Raw genomic sequence first — 12502 nt, forward strand, 5'->3', positions numbered from 1 at the left:
GGACCCGTGAGGCCGAAAGGACACCAGAACCAGAACCACGACTGAGCGAGCCGGTTGCACCAGACCAAACAGCCACATCACAGCCAGCATCCTTGGAACACGAGCCAGAACCTGGAGCCCGGACCAGGGAACACCCCAGGCCGCAACGCACACGTAGGCCGCCGGCATACCTTGAGGACTATGAATGCGACCTCCCGGGCAGGACTGGAACTTAGAGGGGAGGGGTGTTATGTACTGAGTTGAATAGGATCCAAACTGAAGCAGTCTGATTGGTACTAGAACAATAGGATCCAAAATGCAGCAGTCTGATTGGTCCTAGAACAATAGGATTCAGAATGCAGCAGTCTGATTGGTCCTAGAACAATGCAGCAGTATGATTGGTTGGCAGGAACCACCCAATCCTGCTCCAGATAGAAGTGAATCCACAACCTGATTGGCTTACAGTAGAATTCCGGAATTAGCCAATCATGTGTAGCCCATTGTGTAAATAATGTATATAAAGCAGATACTGTGAGGGGACATTCATTCATTCCTCCTCACCACTATGAGCTGAATAAAGAGCATCAAATCACTTTGCGACTCTGAGCATATTTCATGGTTAAAGGGAGCAAAGAGCAGGAACAAATGGGCTGTCCCCACAAGTCACAAAGGAGAGAAGCACAGAGTCTCCCAAGGATCTGCACTGAACTTGTTGTGCTTTAACCCATTCATAAGTGATCTGGAGTTAGAGGGGAGCAGTGAGGGGGCCAAGCTTGGGCACACGGCCATATTTTTATTATTATTATTGGTATAATAAATTTTATTACAAGTCCAATAAAAGCCACATTGTCACATTACCAAATTACAATCCAATTAAAAAGAAAGAGAGCCTATTCTTCAAAAACTAAATTACCGTATTTTTTGCACCATAACACTCACTTTTTTCCTCCTAGAAAGTAAGGGAAAATGTCTGTGCGTGTTATGGAGTGAATGCCTGTGGGTGGCGGGGGGGATCTGCTGCAGTCGTGAGCAGAGGATCCATGGTTCCCCTTCCTTTCCTCCTCCGTGGTTACAAAGCATGGATCCACATGGATCCTCAGGATTTTTGCATTGGGCTACTCCAAACTCACTGTCAGATCACATGTCTGTGGCCACAGCATGAACCACAAAAATCATATATCCACTATTTCGTTTAGAATATTTTTTTTCTTGTTTTCCTCCTCTAAAAACTACGTGCGTGTTATGGTCTGGTGCGTGTTATAGAGCGAAAAATACGGTAATCAATTTGAAATGACTTCCCATGTACTGGCTTTCTGGTTACAAAGTTCTTATGCCTTCCTCCTTTCATAATATTGATTAATCCAATAACAACAGTTCTGACCTTAATCCTTTGTTGACAGCCACTTGTTTCTTGACTTCCATTCATAATTGCATATTTAATAACTTTTATTTTTGCAAGCAGAATTTATATCCAATAAATTTCCTGTGTGATATGTTAATTCCAGTTGTTTCTTCATTTTCCCTGCTTTAATTCGATCATAAAAGGCACCTATGCTTCCACATTTTCGTTTTCACTTCTGTTCTCAGAAGCTTTTATTTCCACTGCGTCACTGCACCATCTTTGTTTGTCTGAGCGAAGGTTTGGCACTCCGCCATAGCCCCAGGCAGAACTCCAACATATCCTTTCTCTTCCAATACTTAGTTCTTAATGATCTGGTGTCCCGCCACTGCTCTGGTGGATCAAGGAACCATAATCTTAACTGCAATTCAGTGGAAGTTAGAAGCTTCAATCGTATCGACATTCTCACGCAGTCCCATTTCCATTAAAAAATGCATAAATATTATCTTATTCTCTTTGATTTCCTCTTGCTTTTTATCAATCCATTGATATTCTGGGAAAGAGTTGCCGAATCACTGATGCAGCCAAACGTAATATATATTCAGAAAGTGTAAAGGCTCCCCTCCCCCAGTCATACTTCACCTTGTTATGATGGAAATCTTCCTCTCTCCAATTCAGATCGTTGTCGCTCAGTGGCTGATTTATTTAGCAGTTTATCTTGTCTCCTTAGCCCAGTACATGTCTGTAAATTAGATCCTATTAAAATTCCAAAGTACAGAAGAACTGCCAATAAGCGAAGCGCATTGCACCCAGCGCCTCCTGCCTCCATCAGGAGTGAGAGCCGGGTGTCAGAAGATCTGCAGGTGAAGCTCACCCCCTCCCCGGACATGGGGGTGGGGAGCTTATAAGGACAATTGCCCTCGTTATTCTTGTTTATACAGTGGTACCTCGGGTTACATACGCTTCAAGTTATATACGCTTCAGGTTACAGACTCCGCTAACCCAGAAATAGTGCTTCAGGTTAAGAACTTTGCTTCAGGATAAGAACAGAAATCTTGCTCCGGCGGCGCGGCAGCAGCAGGAGGCCCCATTAGCTACAGTGGTGCTTCAGGTTAAGAACAGTTTCAGGTTAAGAACAGACCTCCGGAATGAATTAAGTACTTAACCCGAGGTACCACTGTACTTCACCTGCCAGTCTCCACTACTGCGAAGCTCTGCGCCGATTTTGACAGGAAGCACCGGAAGTCCACACTGCCATTATATTTATGGGGATGAACCAAGAAGATTTTTCTGAAAGAATTTCTTGAAACAAAATGGCAAAGTGTTCTCATTTGTATTGCAATTCCTGGCTGGATGTGATCTGAAAGAAGGTCTGTTATTTTGCAGACCCTCTCTCACCCTCTTTCCTCCTCTGCAGTGCTGGCTGTGGCCGGACAGGTGTGATCTGTACCCTGGAATACATACGGCAGCTGCTGCTGAAACAGGTATTTCTAGGCAAGTCAGATCTGAGGGATGGAGGATTGAGGAAGCTGGGTGGATTTGGTCCAATATTTCTGTCTGTTGGAACAACAAATATCGGAACGATGTTTGACCAGACACTCTTGCTGTTTTCTTGTTTAAAGAGTGACTGTGTGTCTGGCTATTTCTTGGCTGGGTGGGTGGATAGGCAGACAAACGGACAGACAGATGGATAAAATGTCATGTAGACTTTGTTTTTAAAAATGGTGTTTAATTGAAATATGATTAGAATTTGATTTTAATAGAATTTGCCCCTTCTTCCCCAAAAGAGATGGAATTCCTGAAGCATCTCTATTTGGAATATGTTCGGAATAGAACCAGGTGTGACGAGTGCCTGGTCTGGCTTTGCCAGTGAGTGAGTGTTTTGTAGTGAACCTCTTGCTACATCTGTGCATTGCATGCAACAATTTAATTAAATCTGTTTTCTATATATGGCAGAACTCTGGACATTGTTTATTCATTTAGAGCATTTGAACCCTCCTCCTCAGCCAAAAAGGCTCCTGAAACAGCTTACATATAATCCATGGAAACAAGACTGTCCCCTCCTAGGAACCAATTCAGTTGTTCATAAACTAGCTTATCAGAATAAGACTATTACTTACAAGTAGTTTTGTTTTTACAATTGGATGTGGGGATAAGTGTTCAAAAATATAACCTTTCTCCAGCCGTCTGAGTTGACACAGTCCATAACTTCATATATAGCCTCCATCTGTATATAAAACGAGGAACAAAAATGTCCCTTGGAGAGGACTATTGTACTGCAGAGTCTCAGCTCCCACAACAAACATCAAGATACAGTACTTGGTTGATCCCTGCAAAATTCGCATCTTCCCTTGCCTTCTGCTTCTTTGGGGAAGATACCTCTTATGATACCCTCACATAGCTCAGAGGAAACAGCAAATGAAATAGGGAGTAGTAAGGCAGAGTGGCAAATGTGGGAACCCAAATGAAGGTCCTTGAGTCAGATATCATGCAGCCCTGTATCAGGAAGTTTTTAATGTCTGATGTTTTACTGTAAGCCGCCCAGAGTTCCTGGGGAAACCCAGCCAGATTGGGTGGAGTATAAATAATAAAATTATTATTGTTGTTGTTGTTATTATTATTATTATTATTATTATTATTATTATTATTATTATTATTCATAGAATCATAGAATCATAGAGTTGGAAGAGACCACAAGGGCCATCGAGTCCAACCCCCTCTTATTATTATTATTATTATTGCCGACATTTCCCCAGTTCTCCTCTACTTTTCAGAGAATCCCCCCGCATTTCAGTATTTTTGATGTTGTCCTAGAAATGAGGAAGCAGAGACCAGCTGCTGTTCAGACCCAGGTGAGCCCCCGCAGTCATCGCTCCTGTCCACACCAATACATTTTGCTGCCCGAAGCAAAGATGATGTGTCTCCTCACAGAGTCCCCCAGCATTCTAAGATGGCTGGACTGGCAGTTGAATCTGGCAAAGGGACGGCACCAGTAGCTAGGCAGGGGTGAATTGCCCTGGGTGGCGCTGGGCTTGCAGGGTCCCCAAGTCACCACATCGCTCCTGGTGCCCTCTAGCTGGATGGTGCCCGGCAGGGACGCAGTCACTCTGGCAGCGCACCCCATCCCACAGTGTGCCCTCCCCCATTGCGCTGCGCAGGTGCCCGCCTCAGGCACTGGTGGGGCTCACTCCAGCGCTAGACAGTACCCCACACTGCACCAGGGGGCAGCAGACTAATTTAGTGTACAGGCTCTTTATCTTCATATCTTGGTATTTGGTGTTCCTAAAGCAGGGGTCGCCTCGAGGGCTTCACCTGATGTCCAAAAAGGCTTCTGAGCTCCCCTGATGCTCTCACCACTTAATCATGAGGGGCTGAGGGTGGTTACCTTTTCTCCCTTGGAAAACCCACAGAGCTGAAGGAGGAAGTGGGAAGGCTGATGTTTTTCCCACCTCCTCTTTGGGCTGCATGGGCTTCTCAAGGCTCCAATTAATTCTTTGCGATCCAAGTTTTGCCCAGTCCCTTGGAAAAGCAAAGTGAGTGCACACGTCCTCTCCTTCTGTCAGTTGTGGGTAAGCTTTTCTGGGATTGTAGGATGCGGGTGGTGCTGTGGGTTAAACCACAGAGCCTAGGGCTTACCGATCTGAAGGTCTGCAGTTCGAATCCCCGCAACGGGGTGAGCTCCCGTTGCTCGGTCCCTGCTCCTGCCAACCTATCATTTCGAAAGCACATCAGAGTGCAAGTAGATAAATAGGTACTGCTCCAGCGGGAAGGTAAACGGCGTTTCCATGCACTGCTCTGGTTCGCCAGAAGCAGCTTAGTCATGCTGGCCACGTGACACAGAAAAACTCTGTGGATAAACGCCAGCTCCCTCGGCCAATAAAGCGAGATGAGTGCTGCAACCTCAGAGTCGTCTGTGACTGGACCTAACGGTCAAGGGTCCCTTTACCTTTAGGACTAGAGAAGGCATGGCACCCATGGCACTTGCTCAAAAATTCCACTGTGTCCATGGGCCTCAAAAAGTTGGTGACCGTTTCCCTCGAGTGTGGCCGAACCTTAAGGGCGTTTGGCGCTTCCCTTTATAGATCAACGTTCTCCTCTCATATCTCATATCTCCTCTTTTCTTGGCAGGAGCAGTATGAGTTTGTATACCATGCAGTCACTGAAATGTTCCGGGCTGCCCTGAGTTTATCTGACTCAAACTATGAAAACGTCAAAGAAGTAAGAGACAAATCCAAACTAAAAGCAACACTGGAGTTACTGGAACTTCCCACATAGGGCAGCTTTTCCTCATTCATCTGTGAAAGTTGGCAGAAGAGGTGGGGGTGTTGTAGTCCTCAGTGGAGATCAACCCATTGCAGTTTCTCCTTGGATTGCTGTTTTGATTGGGGAATCTGAAAACAGACACTTCTAGCCCATAGACCTCCAGTTTTTGAGGGGCATAAATTTCTTCATGAGTTTTAATCAAACTTGACCAAATATTTAGTTGATCCTTCAAAGCCTTTCTGAGTTATATTTGTGAGCTGAATTCATAAATGTCACAGCAGATTCCTGAAGATTGTACCTGCAGTTGTGGCTTTAGCTCTCATAATTTTGTTACTGCAAATATTTCATTTTCTTCAAGGAAAATGGGCAGCATACATGGTCTTCCACTGCCCCATCCTGGCCCCTGCTTTAAGAGTGACTATCCCAAGGTCACCCCGGGGGGGGTGTTATACCTTCGTGTCCCAGGTCCACACTGGCTTTGAATGCATGTTAAGAAGAGGAAAAGGACTAATATTGGTTTCCCAGGACAACTGCAATGCTAGCCCCTTCCTTTTTTGCAGGGGTTGGAAAACTGCAGCCCTCCAGATGCACCTCAGCCAATATGGCCAGTGGGCAGGGATGATAGGAGTTGCAGGCTGCCTTCACACGGCATGTTTAAAGCTCATTTCTTCCCCATTTTAAGAATCCTGGCAATGGAGGGAAAGATACAGGCAGCTACTATAAAAGCAAACACAGCTAGCTGTCTTTCTCTCTGTCTGTCTCTGGCACACAAGTGCAAGTGCACACATTCCCCTGCCGGGAATCTGTGCTTTGAGGAGGTTCCTCTTTCAGATTCACTTCCCCCCAAAATGGCCTCTTATCTTTCTGATCTACTAACTGGGGAGTTCCAGCTGTTTAAGTCTGATACCACAAGAATCTGGAGGCTCTGTGGCTTTAGGTTACTTTCTGTGGGCTTGGGAGGGGCAAAAGTGACAGCAAAGTGAGTGAGATAAGATGGTGGCCCCATGGGCATAGGTAGGATTTTTGTTAGGGGGCAGAACCAATGTGATGGGTCAGTTAGTTAAGTATTTCTATTGTTTTACTCGTGCCCCCCCCAGGTTACACCCATGGGTGGCCCAGAGACTGGCATTTGAAGGCCCCTCAGGCTCACAACTGGGCAGGGACGCAAGAATTAGCCCATCAACTGCTTCAGAATTTTCATAGCCAAGCTTTTCAGGGCTTGTCCACATTTGAGCTGGATCTTGCTTGGAGACGACATTTTCTCCTTTTGAATTTGGCTTCATTAGACCAGTGCACCCTCCAGTGCCTCAGCTATTGGGGAGGGTTGGGGTTTTTTTTTGCTCTGGGTGATGCCTCCCAAGGGGCACCATTGAGGCTCCCAGCCTGTGTGTGTATGCAAATGCACATGGGGTGTCATTACTGGGTCTTTGACCCGAGTGGAAAAAAAGCCTAGCTTCACTGCTACACACACAAACACACACACACTTCAACTGCAGTTGAAGATCAAATCTGCTTGCTCCCATTCACACCAGTAGGTGTTCCCTTTTTCCTTTCCCCATCTTCCAGTTTGTTGATTCACTTTTTAAAATTCTGAACAAATGGCATGTGTGGAGAGATCAGCTGAGCAGCAAACACTTTAAACATAATTGTCTGCCCAATAATTGCACAATCCTTGTGGGAATGTACACCTCAATGGGGGGGGGGGATTAGTAGAGACAGGATTAGGTGGCGCACATTGGAGCCAGAGCGGAAGAGAAGTGAATGGGCAGCTGTAGCAATGGGGAGGAGCAGGAAGGGGCCCCACTGAGAGGGCACCGTGGCTGAGGAAGCCTCTCCACCCCCCAACAAGCCCTGGAACTGCCACTGAATGGGTGTATCCCTCAAACACAAAATCCCCAGCTAGAGGGGAATACTGGAAGACTCAGGGCCGCCCCAGGAAACTGAAGGTTGACAAAGAAAGCCCTTCTTCACCCACTGCATAGAAGGAGTGGTGGCCACCGGCTTGGATGGCTTTAAAGGAGTAGACCAGAAGGCGATCCATGGCTACCAGCTGTGATGGCTCTGTTCTGCCTCCGCTGTCGAAGGCCAGATGCCCCAGCTGCTGGGAATCCCAAGTGGGGAGAGTGTTGTTGCACTCCAGTCCTGCAGGCAGGCTTCCCATAAACATCTGCCTGGACAATGGGAAAGCAGAGCGATGGACCTTTGCCCGGACCCAGCAGGACTCTTCTTCTATGTAAGAAGGGTGGCAGGAAATCTACCCTTCCCAGCAATCTTCCCATCCCAGCCTTATAGGCAGGTCAGTTAAGATCTGTGTATGAAGGCTGCTCCAGGGCCTTCTTCCAGTGTAGCGCTTCTTCCCCCACACCAGCCACACCTGGATTCGGAAGAGACAGAAGTGTTTGTAAATGAAATAAACAAAAATTAGCTTGTTTTCTCCAAGCAACTGAAATCTGTGTTTGCTCTGGTGGGTTTGTCTTGCTACTATATAAAAACTAAGTCTTGTTTTTATACAATTAAACAAATTCTTAAGCACAAACACAAACTTTTATTTTACATCAACTGCGTTAATAGGCACACTGACTCTGTTCCTATTAATTTCTGAAGGTGTGAGCAGCTTGGCAAGGGAGCAGGGAAAGCTCCTTTCTGTGTGACTAGACAATCTTGACAAGGTTGTATAGCAGCCGTCCTAAGTTCTGGAACACATAGGAGGTATAAGTGATGTTGCAATAGCAGTGAAAAACAAAGAGCTAATTTTAAAAATAAATGAATGCTCACATGAATGCAGGTGTAGCTGGCCATGCAGGCGGGGGCTGATGGGAATTGTAGCCCCACAACCTCTGAAGGGTATCCCGTTGGCTACTGTATATTGAATGTGTGTGTGCCACCCTCTCAGAAGCACGCAGACGTGGCTTCCTGCAAACTTCCTGCTGTAGGATGTTCAAACAGCTGTGTTGGCCTAAATCGTCCCTTACTTCCTTTCTGTTCTTCCGGATTTTGACACAGAATCGTCTTCCCCTCTATGACGACGCCCTCTCCCTCCGACACCTGGCTGTGGCCCCGATCAAACGAAGCACCGTCCTCCACCGGTAAGGAAGGCTGAGAGAGGGAGCCTTGGAAACGGCAGCCCAGCCGTCTTGGTTTGGCAGGAAAGCAGAGCCATGTTTTGCAGAGACACCCGAGATGGAGTTCTTCTCTGGGGAGGCCCAGCTGGTGCAGACTTTGGGCTGCCTTAGGAAAGGGGTCAGGACCCTCCACATTGTACAACATGGTTCTTTTCCCCCCAAACCGGGTGCTGGTTATACATTTTCATATTTTAAGATGGTAGATGTGATTATTGATTATTCGGTTGCCTGGTTTTATGCTTTGAATGTTTATGTGGAGCTGTAGCTCATTTTGGGTTTATTCAGTGGAGAATGGCAGACACTAGTATATGGGTATTATTATATATAATAAAAAATACGGACTGTATTACAGCAGCTGTGAGTGCATCTCTCTGACCTTGGTACTCACTATTTTGACATCCTTCAAATCACAAAGCTCAGGCTTGGACATGTCAGAGGGGCATATGAAAACCATCACTTGGGTGAAGAAGTAAAGCCCTGCCTCCTTCTCATCCGTCAAGCCTTCCTCAAGACATACCTTTCCAACTGCAGCTTTCAGATTACCTCTCCTCCCCTTAATGCCTTATCTACTGCAGTCTGCCTTCCACCAATCAGTCTTGGGACTTGGCTCGAGAAGCTTCCAGGCAGCCAGCTGAGAAGCACAAAACAGAGGCTTGGAAGCAGAGGCAGAGCATGGCTTGGGGCTGGAAGGCACGAACAAAGAACACCAGCTTCACAGCTCTGTGATATAAGGAAGGAGCAGCAACTGCATGCAGTTCTTCACTAGGAAGGAGGAGAGAGAAACCCACAAAGCTCTGTGTGACCACAGCTCTAATAATAATAATAATAATAATAATAATAATAATAATAATAATAATAATAATAATAATAATAATAATTTATTTATACCCCGCCCATCTGGCTGGGCTTCCCCAGCCACTCTGGGCGGCTTCCAAAAGAATATTAAAATACTGTGATACATCAAACATTAAAAACTTCCCTAAACAGGGCTGCCTTCAGATGTCTTCAAAAAGTCTGGTAGTTGTTGTTCTCTTTAACATCTGGTGGGAGGGCGTTCCACAAGGAGGGCGCCACTACCGAGAAGGCCCTCTGCCTGGTTCCCTGTAACTTGGCTTCTCGCAGTGAGGGAACCGCCAGAAGGCCCTCGGTGCTGGATCTCAGTGTCTGGGTAGAACGATGGGGGTGGAGACGCTCCTTCAGATATACTGGACCGAGGCCGTTTAGGGCTTTAAAGGTCAGCACCAACACTTTGAATTGTGCTCGGAAAGGTACTGGGAGCCAATGTAGGTCTTTCAAGACCGGTGTTATATGGTCTCGGCGGCCGCCCCCAGTCACCAGTCTGGCTGTTGCGTTCTGGATTAGTTGTAGTTTCCGGGTCACCTTCAAAGGTAGCCCCACGTAGAGCGCATTGCAGTAGTTCAAGCGGGAGATAACCAGAGCATGCACCACTCTGGCGAGACAGTCCGCAGGCAGATAGGGTCTCAGCCTGCGCACCAGGTGGAACTGGTAGACAGCCACCCTGGACACAGAATTGACCTGCGCCTCCATGGACAGCTGTGAGTCCAAAATGACTCCCAGGCTGCGCACCTGGTCCTTCAGGGGCACAGTTACCCCATTCAGGACCAGGGAATCCTCCACACTTACCCACCTCCTGTCCCCCCAAAACAGTACTTCTGTCTTGCCAGGATTCAGTCTCAATCTGTTAGCCGCCATCCATCCTCCAACTGCCTCCAGACACTCACACAGGACCGTCACCGTCTTCACTGGTTCTGATTTAAAAGAGAGGTAGAGCTGGGTATCATCCGCATACTGATGAACACCCAGCCCAAACCCCCTGATGATCTCTCCCAGCGGCTGCATGTAGATGTTGAAAAGCATGGGGGAGAGGACAGAACCCTGAGGCACCCCACAAGTGAGAGCCCAGGGGTCTGAACACTCATCCCCCACCACCACTTTCTGAACATGGCCCAGGAGGAAGGAGCGGAACCACTGTATGACAGTGCCCCCAGCTCCTAGCCCCTCAAGACGGTCCAGAAGGATGTTATGGTCGATGGTATCAAACACCGCTGAGAGATCCAACAGAACTAGGAAACAGCTCTCACCTTTGTCCCTAGCCCGCCGGATATCATCAACCAGTGCGACCAAGGCAGTTTCAGTCCCATGATGAGGCCTGAATCCCGACTGGAAGGGATCCAAATGGTCCGCTTCTTCCAGGCGTGCCTGGAGTTGTTCAGCAACCACTTGCTCAATCACCTTGCCCAAGAATGGAAGATTTGGTGTGTGTTTTTTATTAATATTTTATTAAGTTTTATCAATAGAAAAGTTCAGAAAAATACAAAAACAAAAAAATACAAAATTACAAAATACAAAAATACAAACATTAAACACGAAAAAGAAGAAAAAAGAAACACATATAAAAGAAAACAAAACTCCCTTTTTTTGATTTCTCATCTTTAGTTAACTTATTTTCCTGACTTCCTCACACTTCCCTTTTTTGTATCCCTTTTGAAAATTGGTTCAGTAAATTCATATCCTATTAGTTTATCTATTATCAATCCCATCTTACATTTTACCTTGTTGCTAGAACCCCTTCAATTCATTTCAATGTCATCGGCATTCAAAAATTTTACAATGTTTCTGTAAATAAGTTTTAAATTTCCTCCAATCTTCTTCCACCAACTCTTCTCCCTGGTCTCGGATTCTGCCAGTCATTTCCGCCATTTCCATATAGTCTATTAATTGCATCTGCCATTCTTCCAAGGTGGGTAGGTCTTGTGTCTTCCAATGCTTTGCAATGAGAATTCTTGCTGCTGCTGTAGCATACATAAAGAAAGTTCTATCCTTCTTTAGCACTGATTGGCCAACTATGCCCAGGAGAAAGGCCTCTGGTTTCTTCAGGAAAGTATATTTAAATACCTTTTTCATTTCATTATAGATCATCTCCCAGAAAGCCTTAATCCTTGGGCACGTCCACCAAAGGTGGAAGAATGTACCTTCAATTTCTTTACATTTCCAACATTTGTTGTCGGGCAAATGATATATTTTTGCAAGCTTGACTGGAGTCATGTACCACCTGTACTTCATTTTCATAATATTCTCTCTTAGGGTATTACATGCCGTAAATTTAATCCCGGTGGTCCACAACTTCTCCCAGTCAGCAAACACAATATTATATCCTATATCTTGTGCCCATTTTATCATTGCAGATTTTACCGTTTCTTCCTCAGTATTCCATTTCAACAGCAGATTGTACATTCTTGATAGTATCTTAGCATTGGGTTCTAACAGTTCTGTTTCTAATTTTGATTTTTCCACCTGGAAACCAATTTTTTTATCCAAATTATAAACCTCTCTTATTTGAAAACAATGTAACCAGTCTCGCACCTTCTCTTTAAGCTTCTCATAACTCTGCAATTTCAATTTGTCACCTTCCTGTTCTAAAATTTCCCAGTATTTTGGCCATTTGGCCTCCATGTTAAGTTTTTTCAGAGCTTTCGCTTCCATAGGTGATAGCCACCTTGGGGTTTTACTCTCCAAAAAGTCTTTATATCTTATCCAGACATTGAACAATGCTTTCCTGACAATATGGTTTTTAAATGCCTTATGTGCTTTTACCTTGCCATACCACAAATATGCATGCCACCCAAATATATTGTCATAACCTTCAAGATCCAAAACATCTGTATTTTCAAGAAGCAGCCATTCCTTCAGCCAGCAAAAAGCTGCTGATTCATAATAAAGTTTAAGGTCTGGCAGGGCAAACCCCCCTCTGTCTTTAGCATCAGTAAATATCTTAAAT

General features: G+C 45.6%; 1 protein-coding gene and 1 long non-coding RNA gene across 5 annotated transcripts in view; one reads left to right on the top strand and one right to left on the bottom strand.

Moving 5' to 3' along the window:
* PTPN18 (protein tyrosine phosphatase non-receptor type 18) overlaps positions 1-12502 on the top strand; it is a 107803-nt gene that overhangs the window by 75290 nt on the left and 20011 nt on the right. For 3 of the 4 annotated variants that reach the window (XM_081177382.1, XM_081177383.1, XM_081177381.1), the window contains exons 10-13: positions 2736-2802; positions 4075-4170; positions 5447-5536; positions 8585-8667. In XM_081177382.1, coding sequence (XP_081033508.1) covers positions 2736-2802; positions 4075-4170; positions 5447-5536; positions 8585-8667 — 336 coding nt within the window. The remainder of the gene's footprint in view (positions 1-2735; positions 2803-4074; positions 4171-5446; positions 5537-8584; positions 8668-12502) is intronic. The other variant, XM_081177380.1, reaches the window with a different exon arrangement.
* LOC308577369 lies at positions 753-2722 on the bottom strand. The gene is made up of 2 exons (XR_014003618.1): positions 1255-2722; positions 753-883 (listed from the first exon to the last, which is right to left on the bottom strand). It is a non-coding gene; the product is annotated as an uncharacterized lncRNA (long non-coding RNA).

This window comes from Podarcis bocagei (genome assembly GCF_964188305.1).
Source record: "Podarcis bocagei genome assembly, chromosome: 17".
Lineage (NCBI taxonomy): Eukaryota > Metazoa > Chordata > Lepidosauria > Squamata > Lacertidae > Podarcis > Podarcis bocagei.